This window comes from Phascolarctos cinereus, unplaced genomic scaffold, assembly GCF_003287225.1.
Source record: "Phascolarctos cinereus isolate Bilbo 61053 unplaced genomic scaffold, phaCin_HiC Scaffold_9;HRSCAF=440, whole genome shotgun sequence".
NCBI classification, from domain to species: domain Eukaryota; kingdom Metazoa; phylum Chordata; class Mammalia; order Diprotodontia; family Phascolarctidae; genus Phascolarctos; species Phascolarctos cinereus.
The window spans coordinates 28782609-28804056 of record NW_027556402.1 but is presented as its reverse complement, the minus strand read 5'-3'; the positions used below and the strand labels follow the sequence as shown (position 1 = coordinate 28804056).

At 37.8% G+C, this 21448-nt stretch overlaps 1 protein-coding gene across 1 annotated transcript in view; it reads left to right on the top strand.

Moving 5' to 3' along the window:
* The window catches only part of HSD17B11 (hydroxysteroid 17-beta dehydrogenase 11), a 33623-nt gene that overhangs the window by 4529 nt on the left and 7646 nt on the right, over positions 1-21448 (top strand). The window contains exons 3-5 of the mRNA XM_020988324.1: positions 2567-2698; positions 5355-5461; positions 11595-11732. Coding sequence (XP_020843983.1) covers positions 2567-2698; positions 5355-5461; positions 11595-11732 — 377 coding nt within the window. The remainder of the gene's footprint in view (positions 1-2566; positions 2699-5354; positions 5462-11594; positions 11733-21448) is intronic.

The following is a 21448-nucleotide window of genomic DNA, read 5'->3' as shown; positions in this document are numbered from 1 at the left end:
TCTGGGGATAAAAATATGAGTAGAAAGAAAGACAGTCCCTGCCTTCGGGGAGCTTACATTCTAATGAGAGAAGACAACATGTAAAAGGAAAGAAGTGAAAAAATACATAGATAAGCTGTGGTTTCTTGATGGATTTTCTGGATCAACAACCACTCAAAACCATAGCTTATGAGCTCTGATCAATGTGTGTCTTCACTAAAAGACCCATAGTTCAAAGCAAGTCACATTTCATCTAACTATAAATCAAAAGTAGAATAAGTGATACAGAAGAACCCATCCCCCATGTACACAGAGGTTACCACACTAGCAGGGACACATGCATTGAGCCTGTGAGGTCAGGGAGTCTGTGTAGCCAAGCCATTTAACAATACATAGTCACTGAGATCTTCTGGAGATGATGCAATGCTGCTTTTTGCTGATCTTCTGTCTCCTGGAGAGATCAGGTTTTGTATTTCACTTCTGCTGATCCCTTCTGTGTCTTGGTCTTAAGCTTGTAGCCTTGGAAACTATCTAGAGCTCATTGGTCACTGACCAGCTAGCTAGCTACAAAAGCCCTTAGATGTATTTTTTTTGTAAATTTAATTTTCAAGATTTTTCTTTTTTTTTTAATCATGAATTGGACAAATACATTAAATTTCACCTTTCCAGCCCAGTACAGTGCCTGGAATAGAGTAGGTGCTTAATAAATGTTTGCTCATTTGACTGGACTTAACAGTAAAATCCCAAGATCTTTTGTTCTCTAGCTATGCTCATTCTTGAGAAGTTGAGTTTTTGAATCTAAGTTTGAGACTTTATAATTATTGCTATTAAATTTTATGTTGTTACATTCATCCCAGTGTTGCTCGAATCTGTCAAGGCCCTTGTAAGTCTTGATTCTGGTATAAAATGTGTTAGCTACCTTGGTGTCACCTGTACATTTAGTAAATATCCTGTGCAATTAATTTTTTAAATAGTCAACAGCAGTGGAACAAAGCACAAATTCTTGGGGCACTCAGCCAAAGGTCTCCTTCTAAGTTGACATCAAACTCTTTTTTTTTTTGCTTTTTTTTGGTGAGGTAATTGGGATTAAGTGACTTGCCCAGGATCATACAGCTAGTAAGTGTCATGTGTCTGAAACTGTATTTGAACTCATGTCCTCCTGACTTCAAGGCCAGAGCTCGATCCACTGTGCCACCTAGCTGCCCCTACATCAGACTCTTAATGACTAGTCTGTATCTGGTCCACATCTCTCTCCATCTTTTCCACAAGAATAATATGAGATATTAAAGTACCTCAAATGCTTTACTGAAATCTCATGTATCTACAGCATTACTTTGATCTACCAGTTTTTTAATCCTTTTTTAAAAAAAGAGAAAAGATAAGTCTGGCACAGCCTGCCTTTGATAAAGCTGGGCTACGTCTTTTAAATCATCCTTCTCTTTGTTAGATGTTCACTATCTCATAAATGATCCATTCTAGAATTTTGCCATCAATCAAATTCAAATTCATCAGGTCTTCGGTTTACAGACTATGTTCCCTTCTCCATTTTGATAAGTGGAGGACCTTTGTCCCCAACCCTGTGGTGCCTCTTCTGTTTTCCATATCTTTTGACTGTCACTGACAATGGCTTAGCAACCCCATCCTCCAGTTTTGTTTTGTTTTTTTCAATACCAAGGGTAGAGTTCTTTTGGTCCAGATGACTTGAATCCATCATGGACCACTCAGTGCTTTCCTTACTTAATTCCCTCATAGCCATTTTCAACCTGTCACTTCCACGTGCAGCTCGTTTCCCTTGAAAAAGAAATTGGAAGCTAACTAAAAGCTGAGCAACTGAGCTCTATCTCTGTTGTCATCATCCTGGCCACCCCAAGAAACCAGCCACAGGTGTCCTAGACCTTCTTTGTCTCTCTCCTTTCCCATAATAAAAAAAAAACCAAAAAGCAAACCCTCTTTTTGTTGTCCTCAGTTTCCCTCGCCATTTTTGGTACACTGTGAGTTGTAGGGCTCCCAAACTTATTCTTATATAACTGTGCCATATATGTTCGTCCTCTGTTACCTATCCTTGCTTGTATCTTCTGTACACATCTTTTAATTTATAATCTTTAAAATAATTTTTGACTCCAAATTTAAACACCAAAAATATCAAACATTTTCATATACATATCAGAACACAAAAAGAGGATTATGTATGAAACCATTAGTCACCATTTCACACAACTTGATTTTTAAAAATTTTATAATGCCTTTCACATGTTACTTTCAGAACTGCCCTGCTGATCTGTGTTTCCTGTGAAACTTCCCTTTTTTGCATTTTAAAAAATGGCCCAATAGCCCTCTTTTTCATTGGCATCACTATGGCTGATCTCCTTTCTCCTTTAAACATCTCCAACAGATTAAAACATTGCAGAGAAGTGGGGGAACCTTGTAACAAATAAACATAGTCAAAGAAAATAAAAGAAATAAACCTAGCAATTTTTTACATCTGGAAGGAAAATATATTCTAGAGGTACTTTTGTGAATCACTATATCTAAGCTTATGTTTAATAGCAAATGTTTAATAACATTTTCATTTCCTTTATTTTAAAAGGTGAAAACAGAAGTAGGAGATGTTAACATCTTAGTGAATAATGCAGGTGTAGTCTACACAGCAGATTTATTTGCCACTCAAGACCCTCAGATCGAAAAAACATTTGAAGTCAATGTTCTGGCCCACTTCTGGGTAAGTACAATTTATTTTGTAAAATCGTTTCATTTGAAATTGTCTGAAGGCCAGACGTAGAGGGGCATTTTAGAAAGAGAACAGAATCTAGTCAGGACTAAGTAATAGGGCTGAGTACACAGTCAAGCTTCCCTTCAGTTCAATACAGACACACTTTAGGAGTTCAGTGGATTCTAGGCAATGTGTGCTAGCTACTTAATGCTAAATTTCTGTAGAGTGGTTGTATTTGTCCCTCGTTATCAAAGAAGACCATGACATCAGGTAGATGATGACATGACTTGCAATTGACTTTGTTTCAAGACTAGGTAGCACAGTGGATAGAGTGCAGGGGCTGGAGTCAGGAAGATTCAACTTTCTGAGTTCAAATCTGGCCTCAGACACTTCCTAGATCTGTGACCCTAAGCAAAATTTCTGTAGGAACTGGAGGGATGAAAACAACAGTAAAGAGTCCTTATGGCCAGAGAGCTTACATTCTATTGAAGTTTCCCTCCACCATACACACAGATAAGTAAATATAAATATATCACATGCTTTGAGGTGTTTATCTCAACTACCATTCTCACTGAGTCAAGGGTCCCCAGCCAGAGCAAGGAGACCTACCTCTTCCTCTCAGGGTTCTAGGGGTAACTTTTCTAGAGATTAGCTTTCTAGTTCTGAAGTTCATGAAGCCCTACTAGTGTGCTTCCTTCTACAATTAGCAGTTGAGAACCAATTTAGTCATTCAGCCTTAAGTAGCTCCCTGCCCTCTTCCCTGCCCCAGCTTGATCAATTTATTAGTTAGGCTGTCAGTGATCAATAAATTGGGTCAATGACCAAAGACCCCAAGTGAGGGCCGACCAGGTTTTTTAAATCTAGGTGTGCCTTAAATAACTTTTTAAAAAAGGATCATTTACTAAAGTAGTATAGTAAAAGCAGTTGCTACAAAATATCCTCTTTCTCCTGTCCAGCCCCACCCCACCCAAAAAAACCAAATCTTTGGCTCTCCCGCAAGTACGGAGTCCCAAGAAAAGTAGGCTCAGCTTTGGAGAACACGTATGGCAAAGAGATGATTCATATTTCCTAGCTGCTGAGCTCCCATATGGAGCCATGAATGATGTCCTTGGCTCTCAAAACAGATGATGCTTTCAGCTGTTGAGTGTATGCCACTAGGAAACCAGTGGGAAGATGGGAAGTCCAAAATCCGTAACACTCTTTCAATCTTGTACGATTCTCCTCAGACCAGAAAGCAGGGGGTAAAGGTAGAGGTCAGGTGGGGGAAGATTAAAAAAGATTAAAACACTTAAATAACAAATGAAAAGATTTGGGAATATCAGATGAAACGAACAATTTTGAGTACAAGATATAAAAGGTTTTGTGCAAACAAATAATCTGTAATTAAAATTAGAAGGGAAACAGATAATTGGGAAAAATCTTTGTGGTAAATTTTTCTGCTAATGGTCTCATATTCAAGATGTATAAGGAACCTACTGACCCATTGATTGGGGAATGGCTAGAAAAATTGTGGGTTATGAATACAATAGACTACCACAGTGCTGTAAACAGTGACAAATACAAGAAGTATGGGAAGGCTTACATGGCCTGATGCATAGAGTTTTTTAATCTTCTGTTTCCAATATCACCTGCATTTCCCACAAAGAGAGTCAGTCATCCTTTCTAACAGAGTAAAAAAGAGGAGGAAAAAAACAATTTAGCAAAATTAATGAACACATCACCCATTACATGCAACGTTCAACACCTACAATCATCACCTATGCCTGCAAAGAAGGGAGAAAGAAGCATTCTCATATCTCTTCTTTGGGGCTGAGTTTACTTATTATGTTTTCATGGTATTTCTTTTCGAGGTTTTGGTTTGGGTTCTTTCCTTTTGTATTATTGTAGTCATATTGTTTTCCTGGTTCTTGATATTTCACTTTGCATACTTTGTTCACCCAAGTCTTCCCCATGCTACTTTGTATTCATCATTTATCATAGCATACTGATATTCTATTTCATTTATGTACCACCATTTCTTTAGCTATTCTTCAATCAATGGGTATCTACTTTGCTTCTTTGTTACTACTAAGAGTTTTGCTATAAATATAAATATATATATATGAATATATAAATATATGGGTGACTTCTTTTTCTCACCAGACCTTTTTTAGACAAACTATGGCCTCTCTAGTTTGTACTTTTGAAGTCGATTTTTTGAACCTAAGTATAAGATGTTAGGTTTACTTTTTAATCCCCCTTTACCTGCTACCCTCTAATAGTGCCACAGTGAGTTAAGCTTTACTAAAAAGAAATATTTGAAATTTTAAAAAATAATTTCAATAACAATTCTAGGTAGATCCATTTTTACATGAGGAAATTGAAGTACAGAGAAGGCAAATCAAAGTTAGAGATAGAAGTAAGATAGATGCTCAGATTGTTTTTTATAGATTTTCTTATATTCTTTAATTTTTCACACAAGATTTTCTTATGTTGTTTAATTTTTTACAGTACACAGGCTAACCAAGTCTAACCAAACCTTATCATTCAATTTTATTTAACATAAATTTTATTTAACATAATTGTCATTATGAAAATATTAATTTTTCAAATCTCTACAATCATGTTATAAATAGATAATAACATCTTTTTTTTCCTTTAAAAAAACTGACAAAACTTTTTCAAGACTACAAAAGCATTCCTCCCTGCAATGTTGAAGAAGAATCACGGTCATATTGTAACAGTGGCTTCAGCTGCAGGACATACGGTGGTCCCCTTTTTATTGGCTTATTGGTATGTTAATATTTTTCTCATTCTTGTTTTGTTTCTTGTTCACTATATGTTGTTTCCCCAATTAGTTAACAAAGTGTCTTTACTGTTAATGGTTATAAGATAGCTAACTTGGAGAAGTGACGGTCACATGAAATCATTTTTATCATGAGTATTATGTATGTGTAAACCTGGTTTCCCTAGTAGAATCCTAGTGATACGTTAAAGGGGAATAATGTATTTCCAAATCAGTCAGATGTCATAATATTTCTCATCCCTTGCAACATGGATGAATCACAAGAAGCAGATGGATGCTTATGTCATGAACATTGTTTCTTGCTCCCAAGAAAGTCCTGGTAAAGTGAGCCATTGAGTAAACATGTGGGGTACAGATTGTGGATCTCCTGCATTCCACTGTATACCACTGCAGGGAAGTATTCAGGACTGAAAGTGGTAAATGTACATCTGCCCATCAGGGGCTAGCATATTAGGGTAGTTCTCCCTGCTACCTTGAATGACAAGGCCATCTCTCTATCAGCTACACTATGGCTGTTAGGAATACAAGAATAATCAAATGTAAGGCTAGGGATTAGGTTCGTGCTCCCTACTTTCCCTTTGTCACAGGAACTAACATTCCGACTCAATGGCAGGAAATGAAAACTGCAGGAAACTCACCAAGAGAGTAGGAGGTACACATTCCCTAAGCCAACCCAACCTCCTTTGCTAAGGAGGCACTTCCAATTGTAATCTGAAAATATATGGAAGCTCTTGATCAAGTTGTGATGTACTTGAATTGACCTTCAGTCTGCTGAAACAAAGACACAGAGACTGAGGAAGGGCCACTGGAAGAGACAAAGTTGTAACTGGGTCACTGGCTAATGTGTACAATTCTCTTAGCCTTCTAAACACACCCCAGTGAGCCACCTGCATTGAAGAGCTCCCAAGTCTGGAATCAGTGAGTCAGTGTTAAGCCCCTTTTGATAGGTACTCTGTATCCCCTCCCTGATAGTGATCCAGCCTAGGAGATACTTGTCTTGAACAGAGGAAAAAAAAAACCAAGACTAAATATTTTCATTATCCTCCCAGATGGATGGCAGTGCTTTTCTTGTATTTCTCTTTGCAATTATGTTATACTATGGGATTTGCTTGTAGCAGGGCTTTGAAGACTGAGGGGCATCATTCCCACATTTCTCCATCGTACACACGAAAAAAAGACATCAAATCCTAGATCCCTTGAAGGACCACTTTAAGCTTTAATCTCCAAAGTACTTTATAACAGTGAAATTATTCCTATAGTTATATCATTCTTCGATTCCAACCTTCCTTGGTACTTCAGAAGAGCCATGATTCTGTCATTGTGGATACTCCTATTGATGGGAGATCATAATCTCTTCATATCTTAGTAGACAGTTTCATGAGCTGATATGGTTGAACAAATCATAACCTGGTGGCTGGACATAGCTTGGCTGGGTCCCAGATGGTCTCTCACTGGACCTATATTCAGTATTTTCCTACCAGGGCAAGGTCTTCCAGAAATTGTATTCCACTAACAGTTTTTAAGAACCCAGGATCACTAATATGTCATCAGCATTAATGGAAGCTAAGTTTAGTGAATGTACTGGAGTAAAATGAGCAAACTACTACTAAAGTAACTTCTTCTGACAATTATAATATGGCTCTAGGTCATCCCTAGGGCAGTGATGCCATTGTCATGGAACCTGGCTATAGTTCTGGCCTTCAAAACGGCTGCCTTAGTAAACTGTTTTCATTGTACTCTTTAAAGTAATTTTTAAATAGTTCATCCAGAGTCTTATTATGTTGCTTTATCATGACATCAAGGTGATCTTGGGTTGTAGCAGGCTCTGCCAGGAGAGAACAGGTTCCTTAAAAGTCTGCCATGCTTGAAAGGTTAGTGAAGTAGAATCCTGCCAGCAGATACAATCTGCTTTCCAAGTTCTAATCTAGTTAAGCATGAGAGACTGATCAACAGGATGCTCATCACATGGTGATGAATTCTTTGGCCGTAAAACAAATAAAATTATGAAATGAACCTCAGTCTTACGAGCAGCTCCACGGAGCTTCTGCAGTGACAGAAACATTATTAAGAATTACACAGTTATTAGAGCATCTACAAACATTAATCTAAGATTCTTATCCAGTGATCAGATGGATGTACTACTAGATCACATGATTCATGTTCTCTTGATATTAAGACTTAAAGTCAAATAGAAGACAAAAAGAAAATGATAGTTGAATAGAAGGATAGCAAACAGATCTTCCTGGGACAGACAAATAAAGAGCTGGTTCTATCTTGAGGCCAAAGTAAGCAAAGGCATCATTTCATGAAATTCTTGATTATCTTGTATTGCAGAACTCATGATAGGATCTTAAGATCATGGATTTAGAACTGGAAGGGACCATAAAGGTTCAGAAGCATAGAGAGATTAAGAAACTTGTCCAGTATCACACAGCCAATAAGCATCTAATATAGGATCTGAACCCAGGTCTGCCCAATGTCATATCCAGTGCTCTGTAAACCATCTATACCTCTAGACAAATAGCTCTCAAGTCAAATCAATCAACAAGTATTTATTAAGTGATTACTATGTGTCAGGCATTATGTCTAAGTACTTAAGACAAAAGCAAGACTGCCTCTGCCCTTAAGGAATTTACATTCTTGATGAAGAGACCATGTGCACATGTGTATCCAACATACAGCAAGACACACACACATGTCAAGCAGAAGAGAAGGCATAGGCAGCTGGAAGGACCAGGAAAACCTTCCTCTAGAAGGTGGCCCTTGAGTTGAGTCTTGAAGGAAACAGAGACTCTAGAAGGCAAAGGGTCAAAGGCACTCTTCTAGGCATGGGAGTTGGCCAGTGAACAAGACAATAGAGATTCATGTCTGGCCAGTTGGCCAGAAATAAGACATAGAGACTCATGTCGGTACCATCAAGTTCTCGTGGCTATCCCATGGAGTGCAGGAAGGGAAGTAATGTGTAAGAAGACTGGAAAGGTACAAAGGGGCCAAGCTATGAAGAGCTTTAAATGCCAAACAGAAGAGTTTAAAATTGATCCAAAAAGACCATCACACATTACACCTGCAACTTACGTGCCAACATTTATTGACGATAACGATGAGGTATAGAAATTCTGTGAAGGAGTCATTGCCCTCCCAATTAAATCAGCATTGATATTTGAGGGCTCAAATGCAAAAATGATCCCAGGAAAAGACAGACGCTTCATACTTTCATATGATGAATACATCTTCAAGAAGACGAGTAACCAAGTCCCAAATAACATAACTCAAAATGAATCTGATTATATTGCAACATAACAGGTAGCTAATGATGTGGCAGTCAATCTTCATTTAGTATTTTATTTTTCCCAAGTTACATGTAAAAACAATTTTTAACATTCATTTTTAAAGCTTTGAGTTCCAAATTCTCTCCCTTCCTACCTCCCTATCCCCCCCACCCCAGTTGGGAAGGCAAGCAATTCAATATAGGTTATACATGCGTAGTTATGCAAAACGTATCCCTAGTAGTCATGTTGTGAAAGAAAACAGACAAAAAAACCTCAAGAAAAATAAAGAAAGCAAAAAAATATATATGCTTTAATCTGTATTCAGACACCATCAGTTCTTTCTCTGGGGATGGATGGCATTTTTCATTATGAGTCCTTCAGAATTGTCTCAGATTGTTGTATTGCTCAGAATAGCTAAGTCATTCACAGCTGATCATCTTACAATGCTGTTACTTTGCACACTGCACATTTCACTTTGCATCAGCTCATGCAAGTCTTTCCAGGTTTTTCTGAGATCATCTTGCTCATCATTTCTTATAGTACAATAATATTCTATAATCACATACCACAAGTTGTTCAGCCATCCCCCAACTGATGGGCAACCCTCAATTTCTAATTCTTTGTGGCAGTCAATTTTTAAGAAGCGTCTAAATAGCCAATCACAGAGCAAGATAAAAAGATAAAAATCAATATCAAATTAGAAGAATAAAAATTATATGTTGCATACAATTAAGTCAGCCCCAAAATAACCAGTTTAAACAAGCTGTTGATAACACAAACAGAAAAAGAGAAATGGATAAAGCAACAGACATCAATACAGAATATCATTTTCTCCCACAGAAGTTTAGCATTTGAAAATCAGTCACCACATTGAGAACACCAAAAGAGCTTAGAAACTGCCTCATCCAAAAAACATTGCTTAGATTAGATTAATTTAGCTTATTTAGCTAATTGGCTTATGAGCTAATAAATTAGCTTAGATCTAGATTAACATTGGTTTAGAATACAATCTCATTTGTAAAATCTAACAGAGAAGGAAGACAGAAGATTATAAGAGCTATTACATTTTTATTTTTGGAGGCAGTCGGAGTTAAGTGACTTGCCCAGAGTTACACAGCTAGTAAGTAAGGCCAGATTTGAACTCAAGTCCTTCTAATGCCAGAGTCAGTGTTCTATCCACTGCCCACCTAGCTGCTTCCTATATCATCTCATTAAACAGAAACAATGCAAGGGAAAACAAGTTTGTGGAAAGCTTGTGAAATATTCAACTAATTGAGGTAATCCCAAAGTCATTTAAGGATGAAATTATAAAGACAATGAACAGATGAAAATGGAAAAGATTTTTGTAACAAACAATAGCAATGAATCCTCAACATTAGGATTCTAATATTATAGTCCCTGATATGTTTTATGAGGAAGTAGAAATAATACTCAAGAAAATAAAGATGAATTGAAGAGCTGCTGAATACAAAGATGAGGTGAAACAATTTTGATCCAGTCAGCATTGAAAGATCAATTCTCAAAATGACTGGAATATCTCAGGATAATAAATGTTGAGAAAAAATCTTAGATCTTATTATTACTCAAAAAAAGTGAATGAAAATTCAAATATCTAGCCACCCATAGTCCTACTTTCCCATCTCTATAAAATTTTTATGAAAATAGTTGAATGCATTCTTAATGAACTTTTGAGGGAACCTATTGAACATTTGAAAAGGATTTGGTGGATGATAATCCATAGCACACCATATTGTGCAGTTGCACAAGTGATTAAAAAGTGTGTTTCTGATAACTATTTGGTTCAGTGGAGCAAAACACTGCCCTTAAATAAATGGCTCTCCTTCAACAAGGTATCTCCTATAAAAAAAAATCAAAATAATATAAAAATATGTTTAACTCTGTTATAAACAAAACAAAAACTTACAAACAAAAATAATTTTATTCTGTCATCCTTTAAATCTTAGTATGAAACAAGACATAAAATAAGTATTTGCTATTCTCATGGGAGATATCTAGAGCACAAATAGAGATGAAGTTTTCCAGATGTTTCTATTTGTGGCTGACATTATCTTAATTTTATCAAGTGAAAGAATATTGCAGAGGTTCCTAAATGCGATCCATAGTTGATGGAAAGTTTAGCCCAATTATTCACACAGGAAAACTTAATTGGAAAAAGAATGCCTACTTTCCAGATTGGATGGATTACCCATATAGCTAGTCTTTATGGATCATATTTCTTGAAGAAATACTTCAGTTGAACAAAGAGCTTGGCTCAGAATTAAACAAAAAAAGAAGAGCAAGTAGGATGGCCTTTGCCATTCTTTTCAAGACTCTGAAATAAATTGAATCTTCTTGAAGCAAAGGTTCATCCTGTGAGCACTGGGATTGTTACAGTGATATTAGTTGACTATGAATCATGGAATATCATAATCTATGAAGAACTGGAGTTGTAGGTTACCCACAGTTATACAATGGGCACCATCAAAGACTATATTGGTGAAATGGTACAAACCACATATTAGGGAGATGTATGATTGGAAAAGGAGATAGGCTAGTCATGTACAAAGGGGGACAGATAACCCCTAGAGAGTGCTTGGGTCCCAGTGATATTCTGACAGGATCAGAAGATCTAGAGGAAAATCCCTGGTCCTGAGGGTGAGTGCCTTGAAGAGATTTATGGGAGGATGCAGACAAAATTTGAATAAAATAAAAGGGCATAGATGTTATGATTTATACAACTGAAGAGACTATTTGTGACTGAGTTTTTAAAAAGGACATGGGATGGCACAGAAATGGATATGGAGGAAATGTCCAGGTTAAATTTGTTCCTTTTATATCTTTTCCTCATCAGTTCAAGCAAGTTCGCTGCTGTTGGATTTCACCGAGCTCTTACTGCAGAAATTGCTGCCTTAGAAAAAAATGGAGTCAAAACATCATGTCTCTGCCCTAATTTCATAAACACAGGCTTCATCAAAAATCCACATAGCAGGTAGGTGTAAACTTAGAGAAGGTAAGAAAAAAGAAACTGGAAGTTGTTATGACCATCAGCTTCATGGATAACAAACATCCAAGGCAAACTTTAAAGAAACTTGCCCAAAGATTTGGGTTTTCTATCATGTGCAAGCGCAGATAACATGGGCAGAAAGAGAGCTAAGATGTGGATGTCACGTGACAGGTGAATTTGTTTACCATATCTTCTTTCCCCATTGGAACATGAAAGTTCACACCGCACATGAGTTCCAAGCTGAATTCTTTATCTCACCCATGTATAATGGCAGATTTGGGATCTAATTTCTAAGTCCTGTTTGTTCCTTACATCCTCCCTCAGTTCTTAGCAATTTGGGTGAAATATTTCTCAAGCAAAGAAACAATATGTTTGACCTTATCAAAGATAGGGCAAGCTGTATCTGAAATACACCATTATCACAACCAACCCTAAAGGGAGATGAGTGAGGGGTGAAGAAATGTTTACCAGGAGTCCAGAAAAAGACTAAAGCAATAACAATAATAATAATAATAATAACAACAACAATAACATGGCATGATTGTGGCATCATTTCTGTAGTGCTTTAAGGTTTGCAAAATGTTTTACATATCTTACCTCATTTAATCCTCAAGCACCACGCAGAGTGATCTTAAAGCCCCAGTGGAAGCAAGGAAGGATAGGGAACTGACTGTGAAAGAATCTTTTAAACAGCTTTTTTTCAGCTTAGCCTCAGTCTAGTCCTGACTGTAATCATTTATCTCTCATATTTTCCAATAATTACGGATTCTCGTAACTTGCTTCCACCAAAGTTCCATCTCTGATATAGAATAATGCAGCCATACGATATAAAGCATAGAATCGTAGTATAATAAAATTATATAGACTGTCAGCTCATATTTGCTTAACAGAAATGATTTTACAAGTCTTTAAAACAGAGATAAGTGCCTACGTTAGTCAACTGTCTTTCACTTTTTCCTTCTAACACTAAGGACCTGCTGCTAGGCCCACACAGGGAGTTGGGTTCTATGCTCTATCCCTTTTCTGTACTCAGGTTTGCAGTTTGGACTAAGTGTAGTCTTGAGAAATTTAGCTTCTAATAGATGGGATGGGGGAAGAGGTGCTATTCTCTCTCTCTCTCTCTCTCTCTCTCTCTCTCTCTCTCTCTCTCTCTTTCTCTCTTCTCTCTCTCTCTCTCACTCTCTCTCTCTCTCTCTCTCTCTCTGTCTCTCTCTCTCTCTCTCTCTCACTTTCTCTTTTTATTTCTCTTTGTCTGTGAGACAGTTGGGATTAAGTGACTTGCCCAAGGTCACACAATTAGTGTCAAATGTCTAAGAACAGATTTGAACTCAGGTCCTCTCCTATTCTTGGACTTGTTAAATCTATAGCCCAGTGCCTCCAGAAAAAAAAAAATGTACTTATAGCTTGTTATTGTTTATGCCCAGGATTTTTTCAAAAAGAGGGATTAAAAAGATACTCAGTTGTACAATGTGAATCAGTTATGGGATAGGTCATAGGTAATTATTTTGTGTATGGACACAAAAGAAATGCTAAACATAGGGTAACAAATTCAGAGTTATAAAGGATTTTAGAGGGGATCAAGACCAACCCTCTCATTGTAAAGATTAAGAAAATGAGGCACAGAAAGTTTGGTGTCAGAGACAGGACCTGAATTTAAGTCATAATGACTCCAATTCCAACACTATCCACTAGGCCATAAAAATTACTCACAGCAAGCATTAACAGAACAATTTAAAATAGGATTTCAGTAACAACTTGTAACTAATTTTGTAATCTGGTGGGAGGCTGATACATAAATCTCACCAGAACAAAAAGCAGGTTTTTAATTTTATTTTTAAATTAAGAATTTTACATTTTGCCTTAACTTTTTCACTGTTCAATTCCTGGTCTATGTCTACACATGAAGTGACCAGATTTGGACCAATACTCTTCTTGGTGACTATCCTCTCCAAAAATGCTGGAGCAATTGTTGGAAACTCTTTTTCTTGCGTCCATTGAGGGGAACTAGGAACCTCTGGAATTCACAAAGTCACCGCTAAGCTTGAACATATCCATCTCTGGATTAGATATTCATTCACCCGTTAGAATGTGAACCCCTTGAGAGCAAAGACTGTTTTTGTCTTTCCCCAGTGCTTACTTAGCACAATATGTGGCATACTGTAAGCACTTAATAAATACTTGTTTATTGATCTAACATCAGGAAAAAATAAAGGCAAAAATGGAAAAGGTAGTCAAGGACCCAGGTATAGGCTTGCCTATACTAGCTGCCATGTGCACATGGTCAACATGATGCTGGAGTGAAGAAAGGCAGGCCTTTCCCTACCCTTCCTTGGAAATCCCATAGTTACATGATGCCCTCTACAGAGTAAGGGAAGAGAGAGCTATTGCATATAGATTGTCCTGAGACATAGAGAGGTTAATAACTTACCTCTTAGGGTCACACAGCTAATAAGTTGCAGAGGCAAGATTTGAATGTAGGCCTCCCTGACTTCAAATCTATAACTCTATCAATTATGCTACACTACTTCTTATGGTAACCACACACACACACACACACACACACACACACACACACACACACACACGTATATGTGTGTATACATATATATTTACATACATCCTACATGTGTATATACACTATATACATGTGTATGTGTATAACGTGTGTATTGAAATATATAATACGTATGTATTAAAAGCTCTGGAATTAAAACAAGAAAGAAACTATCATAATTAAAAGAACCCACAACTTACAATTTAAGATTAGAAAAACTTAATTGTTACTATAAGCCAAGATAGGGAGAGATACTGGCTGGCTAACAAGTCAATAAAGCCAGTAGGATCTCCTCATACAGACAATTTCTAGCCAAAACACAGTGAAAATGGAGAACTATCAAGAGCAGTTATACTAAATTACAAATTATTGCAACATAAAAAGTAATCAAAGTCAAGAAATTTTCTCAGTCAGGAAACACTTTATTTTTTTTTGCCAAGAAAAGAGACATAAGAGTCTAGGGCAGCACCAGTTTAAAAACATGATCATTTTCAGTTCTTACAGGGAAAGTAAATGGAAAGTTGTGAGCAGTGTTGTGTCATAAGACCACAAAAAGCAGTGGAGGGGAAAAACATCTGAAGGAAGCTTGGCATGAAGCCAGTCTAAGACAGATTAGCCTAAGAACAGTTACAGATGAACCTGAAGAAAGGAAAAATACATACGAAATGGAACATATTTCCCAATGTTCCTGTAGTGGTCTATGTTATCTTCAAGAATGACAGAAGAATCCTCTTATTCATACTCTACTACAGAGTCCCCAGTGTGCCATAGAAAATGAAGATGAACAACAGGGTCAAATCAAATAGGTCCAGAAGAAACCCATGCTGGAGGCAACAAAACAGAATTGAGAGATTTATTTTAAAGTATCTCAAAGGTGGGAAGATTCCAGAAGAATAGGAAAAATCATAGGCAATAAGTCTGCCAGTTTAGTCTGGAATCTCCAAGTCAACAAGCACTTATTAAGTGTGTACTATGTGCCACTCAGCATGGCGTGCCCACCTCAGAGAAGGCGCTGTGCTCTATGAGCAAAGCAGGAGTGAAGCAGCTCAAAGGAAACTTGAGATATGCAAATTTATAGAATCCACCCCAAATGTTCACACAGACTATCTGTGCCTGACCTGTGGCAGAACATTCCAAGCTCATATTGGTCTGCTCAGCCACAGTTGGACACGCTGGCACTTGACTCCAGCATAGAGATGTTATTTTAGTCCTCTTTGAGAATGAAGGACAATAGCCAACCAGCCACATGCCAAGGTCTCTGCTAAGCACTGGGAATACAAATACAAGCAGAAGAAAAGGCAGTCCTTGACCTCGAGGAGTTTGCATTCTAGTGGAGGAAGACTACACAAACAAAAGAAGCTGAAAGATGGAGGGTGGAAACAGGAGGGTAGTCAGTGAAAGTACAGAGCTGGATGTGCAACCTGGAGACCTAGCCTAACGTCATTCTTAAAATGGAAGTTCTGGGAAGAAGCAACCAATGAGAAAGAAAGAGAGAGAGGTTAGAGATGGAGAAGATTTCCAATGGGTGAAGTGCAGAGGTGGAATGAGCTTCCAGGGTGAAGAATTTTCTATGGCGTGGTAGAGAAAGTCAGGAGAGATAGAGCCTCACAAAAGTGGGGTTTATTGATAGTATTCAAACCAACTTGTGGATAAAAGGTATTGAGGGTACGTGTGTCCCAACTGCTTCACCCCCCCCCCCCATATCATCATATTGAGTCTGATTCTGAGAAATGAAGCAGTACATGTAACAGTCCCATGCAACCATCCCTATCCCGGGGCAGTTAATGCCTGTAAGTGTTATATTGAGGCAGAGAAAAGGAGCTGGTGTTTATAACAATGCAACAATCTAGGGTAAGTAGATTTCTGAAACATTAAATTAGACCAATCATAAGTTGATGAGATAAAGATAAATGCAAGGTTTAAAAAAATTAAGCCTTTTGGTTTCAGAGGCTGTGGCCAATGGACTTGTAATTATCCCATTCTTCAGCTGTCCTTCCCCACTGCTGCTTGGATCAGCAGGTACCTTGAGGCTGGGGAAGGAGAAAGGAGCTAGACACAGGAAAGGCTATAAGGCGGCTGTGGCAGAGGAGTGTGGAGCTCAGGCTTGGGGTCAGAGGGATGCCAGGAACAGCATTAGTGGTGGCAGGCTCCTCCTTTTTGATGGACAGCTACTGAGTCTGTCCCACTCTACTCCATAATGTAGCCAAAAGTTGTAGCCAAAGTCAGAAGCCCTGCCAGGATAAGACCAGCAGAACTAAGATCATTGTCTGTCAGGAGACCCAGGTCTGGAATCCCTGCAAAATGTCTGTATTTTCCTATAAATATTAGTTGTGCTATCTGAGTCAAAATTGAATGTGTATAGCTTTGCCCTCTTGGCAGGTAATGCAACTAAAGATGGTCAATCTGGGGCTTTCCTGGAACTACTAAGTTTGAAAAAACTCATGTATTATGTAAAGGCCTGTTTAGAAGCAGCTCAGCAGTGAAATGGATAGAGCTAGAATCAAGGAGATCTGAGTGCTAATATCACCTTAAACACTTACTAGCTGTGTGGACCTGGGCAAGTCACTTGCCTCCTATTTGTCTCAGTTTCCTCAGCTTAAAAAGGAGATTATAACAGCACCTACCTCACAGAATTAAATGACATAATATTTGTGTAAATATTATTTGTGCCATTGCCTGGCACATAATAGGAGCTAAATAATTTCTTATTCCCTTCCCTAACCACTCTTAAGAGACTGGCAGGTCAACCGATAGATGTTTTATTACTGGGCATTGTTTCCTACTTATTATATACTGTCCATATTCTAATCAATTATATGCTAAACAAATGTGTGTGCTTGCCAGCTTTTGTGGAGGGCCATTTCTATTATGACTAGGACTTACTGAAATGTAACAAGTCCAGAGAAGGAGATGGGATTTATCAATAAATAAGGGTCAAGAGCTGAATTCTGGGTAAATCCACAAATCCACAAACTCTTAACAAGTTAGCACTGCCCCATAGAAAGAGGTAGAACTGAACATTAGTGACTGTCAGAGAACCAGAGAGAGAACAGCCCTTACTTACCAAGCACAAACTAGCCCACCGAGCTTGGGACTCTCCAAGATATAGATCTTTAGAGCTAAATGGGATTAAATGGCTGTCAGAACCACCTGGTAGTCAAAGACTCATCAATCGTTCTGTTTGTGTCTACATGTCCCATATCCTTCCTCTGTGTAGATAACTAGTCACATTAGCAAAAATTCATCAGAATTATTGCCTAAAATGGAAACTAAGAAGATTTCAGCAACTGAAGACTAGCTAAGATGGTAGAGTTTGAAGGAAATAGTACAATTGACCTGTCATCCACAACTCCTCCATGAAGATCTAGAATATGCACCAGACTGAGTCCTAATCAGGAGGTCCAAGGAAAACAAATCAAAATGAATCATTTTTTAGCCCAGATTCACGTGGGGAAACAGATGTTGAAGTCTATGGAGACTAGGGATAACGTACAGGCAAGGGCATCTTGTGTAGAGCCTTCCGTGCTGGGACTGCACCTCTCCCTGGCTATGCTCCAGGACAAGAAGAGATCTGTATCTATCACAGAGGTACCTGACCTTGTGCAGGAACGGGTTGTCAACTGGCTGCTCTGTAGCTCACTATCCAATGCTGGGTCACAGATCAGGGGCAGAGGAGAGGACCTATAGCTATGGGTGGTGATCTAGGGAAAGTAGTGGTAGTGGGCCCCAAACTATGTGCTGAATGTGAAGCAAGTACAGAAGAAAGCAGCATCTGTGTGACTCTGATCCCAGCAGCGGGAGTAGGGGGTTGGGGGAGGGTCCTCACTTTGAGCTTTTAGCCCATTGTAAAGTCTACAGTAGAATAACTAGGGCAGGAAACCCAGACCAAAGGAAGCTGCAGTTCTCTTCCTCTGAACCTGCAGAGCTGTCCATCTGGCAGACAGTGGCTGAGTCCCCCAATAATCTACTAGTGTTCCAACCAGGAGTAAACTCATAACTATGTTGCTCAGACCCAAAACCAGGTTGGGAACTTATAGTGCTCAGATAAGAAGAGCTTGCAGGTCCCTAGACTGAGCTGTGATGAAGCAACACCCAGAAACAAGAAGACACAAAAGAAGACCAAGTATGATCCCTTCAGGTGCCCAGAGCATGGCCCTAACACAAGTCTAAAATCAGGAAGTAAGGCTTGAAGAATAAGAGAAAAAAAAAATCCCACCATCAAGTGTTATTCTGGTAACAGAGATGTTCAAGACAAAATCCTAGAACAGAATGACTACAAAACATCTGCAGGAAAAGTCTCAAAAATGAACAGAGCTTGAGAACAAGTTAAATTAGAATTCATGGAAGAGATGAAGTTTTTTTAAAAAATTTTATTCATTTATTTTGATTTATCAACAATCACTTCCATAAGCTTTTGAGTTTTAAATTTTTCTTCCCCTCTCTCCCCCCTTCCCTCCCCAGGATGGCTCGCAATCTGATATAGGCTTTACATATACAATCCTATTAAATGTATTTTCACATTAGTCATGATGTAAGGAAGAATTAGAACCAATAGGAGGAACCAGAAGAAAGAGAAAACAAAACAAAACAGAAGGAAAAAAAATAGCAAATAATATGTTTCAATCTGCATTCAGACTCCATAGTTCTTTCTTTGGATGTGGATAGCATTTTCTATCATGAGACTTTTGGAGATGTCTTAGATCCTTGCATTCCCGAGAAGGTCTAAGTCTAGCAAAGTTAGTCATCATGCAACGTGCCTGTTACTGTGTACAATGTTCTCCTGGTTCTGCTCATTTCACTCAGCGAGATGAAGTTTTTTAAAGAGTTAAAATGATTTTATAAATGAAATGAGAGCACTAGAAAAGTACTAGAATTTCTAATTACCTTATCCTAGCATATTACTTTAAACTTTTTATAGTCTTTCCCCTGATAAGTCCTTAAAAATGCACTCTTGTGGTTTAGAACATATAGGGGGTGGACATCAGACTAGGGTGTTCAGGATCAGTGTCAGTGTTTGATGATGTAGGAAAAGTTCATTAGGAATTGTATGTGGTAAATCCTTGAAAAGGAAATGAAAGAACTGCGGGGAAAATTGGTGGACGGTCAAATGAGAGCTGTGGAAAAAAGAATTGGAAAGAAAATTAATTTTGTGCCTCTTATCCCAAGAGGTACAAAACACATAACCTGAACAAGAACCTTCTTGAAAAGTAGAATGAACCAAATAGAAGTTAGTGACTCCAAGAGACAGCAAGAAATATTAAAACAAACTCAGAAGACTAAAAAAATACAAGGAGGTTTAAGGTATCTTATAGCAAAATCACTGACCTGGAAAAACAGATCAAGTAAAGATAATTTAAGCCAAGACTACCAGAAAGCTGTGGCCAAAAAAAAAAGAGCCTAGACATCATATTTCAAAAAATCATAGAAAAAAACCTCCTGGATCTTTTAGAGCCAGAGGGCAAAGTAGAAGTAGAAAAAACCACCAGTTATCTCCTGAAAGAAACTCCAAAATGAACTTCTGGTCAAAGAAAAAATACCGCAAGTGGTTAGAAAAAAAGAATTCAGGTATCAAAGAATCTATCTCAGTCAGAATCACACAAGATTAGGCATCTACCATTTTAAAGAAGCAAAAAGTGTGTAATACAGTATTCAAGAAGGCAAAAGATAAAGGTTTACAACTGAGAATAATTTACCTAGCAAAACAGTATATTCTTAGGTGGCAAAAAATCGACCTTTAATGAAATGAACGATGTGTCCAGGCATTGTAGATAAAAAGAACAGAGCTGAATAGAAACTTTGAAATATAATATAAGAGTCAAGAGAAAAATTATTTTATGTAAACATTTTGTATAAATCATATATTCTGTAAATATGTAAATATTAGTGAGCAATTGTAAGGGGATACATGTATCCTCTCAGAATACTCTAATAATCCAGAGTCATAGAGGGAGTCACGTGAGACAGAGGTTCTGGTAGTAGATTTTTTTTGGGGGGGGGAGGTTGAGGTATTGTTGATGATCTGAAAAGAAGAAAAGAAGAGGAGGGGAGAAAGGAACACTGAGGGGAAAAGAATACTGAGAGGCGGTTATCTCAAATATGCACAAAGCATACAAACAAGGAGAAAAAGGTGGGGAAACAGTCTGACACTTGAACCTGGCTTTCATCTGAACTGGTCAAAGAAGAGGATGAATACAGACACACTGCTGAGGGCAAAAATACATTTCACTCTGTTGGAGGGAAAGGGGAGAAGTTAGGGAGCGGGGTACAAGAGAGGGTAGATTAAAGAAAGGATTAGTCCTGAAAAAAATAAACTCAAACCACAAAGAGTAGTTCTGTTGAAAAGGAAAGAAAACAAGATAAGAACTTTTGACTGGTCTCTGGGTGAGTCAGATAGCAGAAGGGGAGGAGAGAAGAATCAGATTACATCAAACCTAGAACACAGGTGCTGAACATAGTCCTCTTATACCAGCCTCAATGTAGATAAGCATTAATAAGCATTAAGAACATGTAGAATAACAAAATCTCAGAAATAATTCAGATTTGTGTGACAGTATCTAACTTTCAATAAGGAATTTTTAAATGAAATCTGAAATCTGAATGTATGGCATTGTTATTTATATTTTGAGCTATTTGGAACAGTATACCAGTAGTATGTCTTCACTTTCCCTTGATTAGAGGAAGATATCTCATTAACTAAGTGATGACATAGTACTATGGGTGGAATCCCCCAAACATTCCATTCAAATAAGTTGACTTTTTGATTGGTTGAGAGTCAGCCTGTTATGGTAAAAAAAAATCTGCAATCTTGCTATACTGTGACTAGGCAAGCAGATCCCAACATTGGTATAGTGGTATGTTAAGGATCACTTAATCTAGAAATAATCCAATTTCTTTTATTCAAATTTCTAATTACTTTATCCTAGCATATTACTTTAAAATTTTTATAGTCTTTCCCCTCACAAGTCCTTTAAAAATGCATCTTGTGGTCCAGAATGCATAGGGGATGGACATCAGACCAGGGCATCCAGGATTGGTGCCAGTGTTTGAAGAAGCAAGAAAAGGTCATTAGAAATTATATATAGCAAATCCTTGAACTCAGGGACCAAGAAAGGCCTAGTAGTCATCATCCTTCAGTTGGTGCCAAATG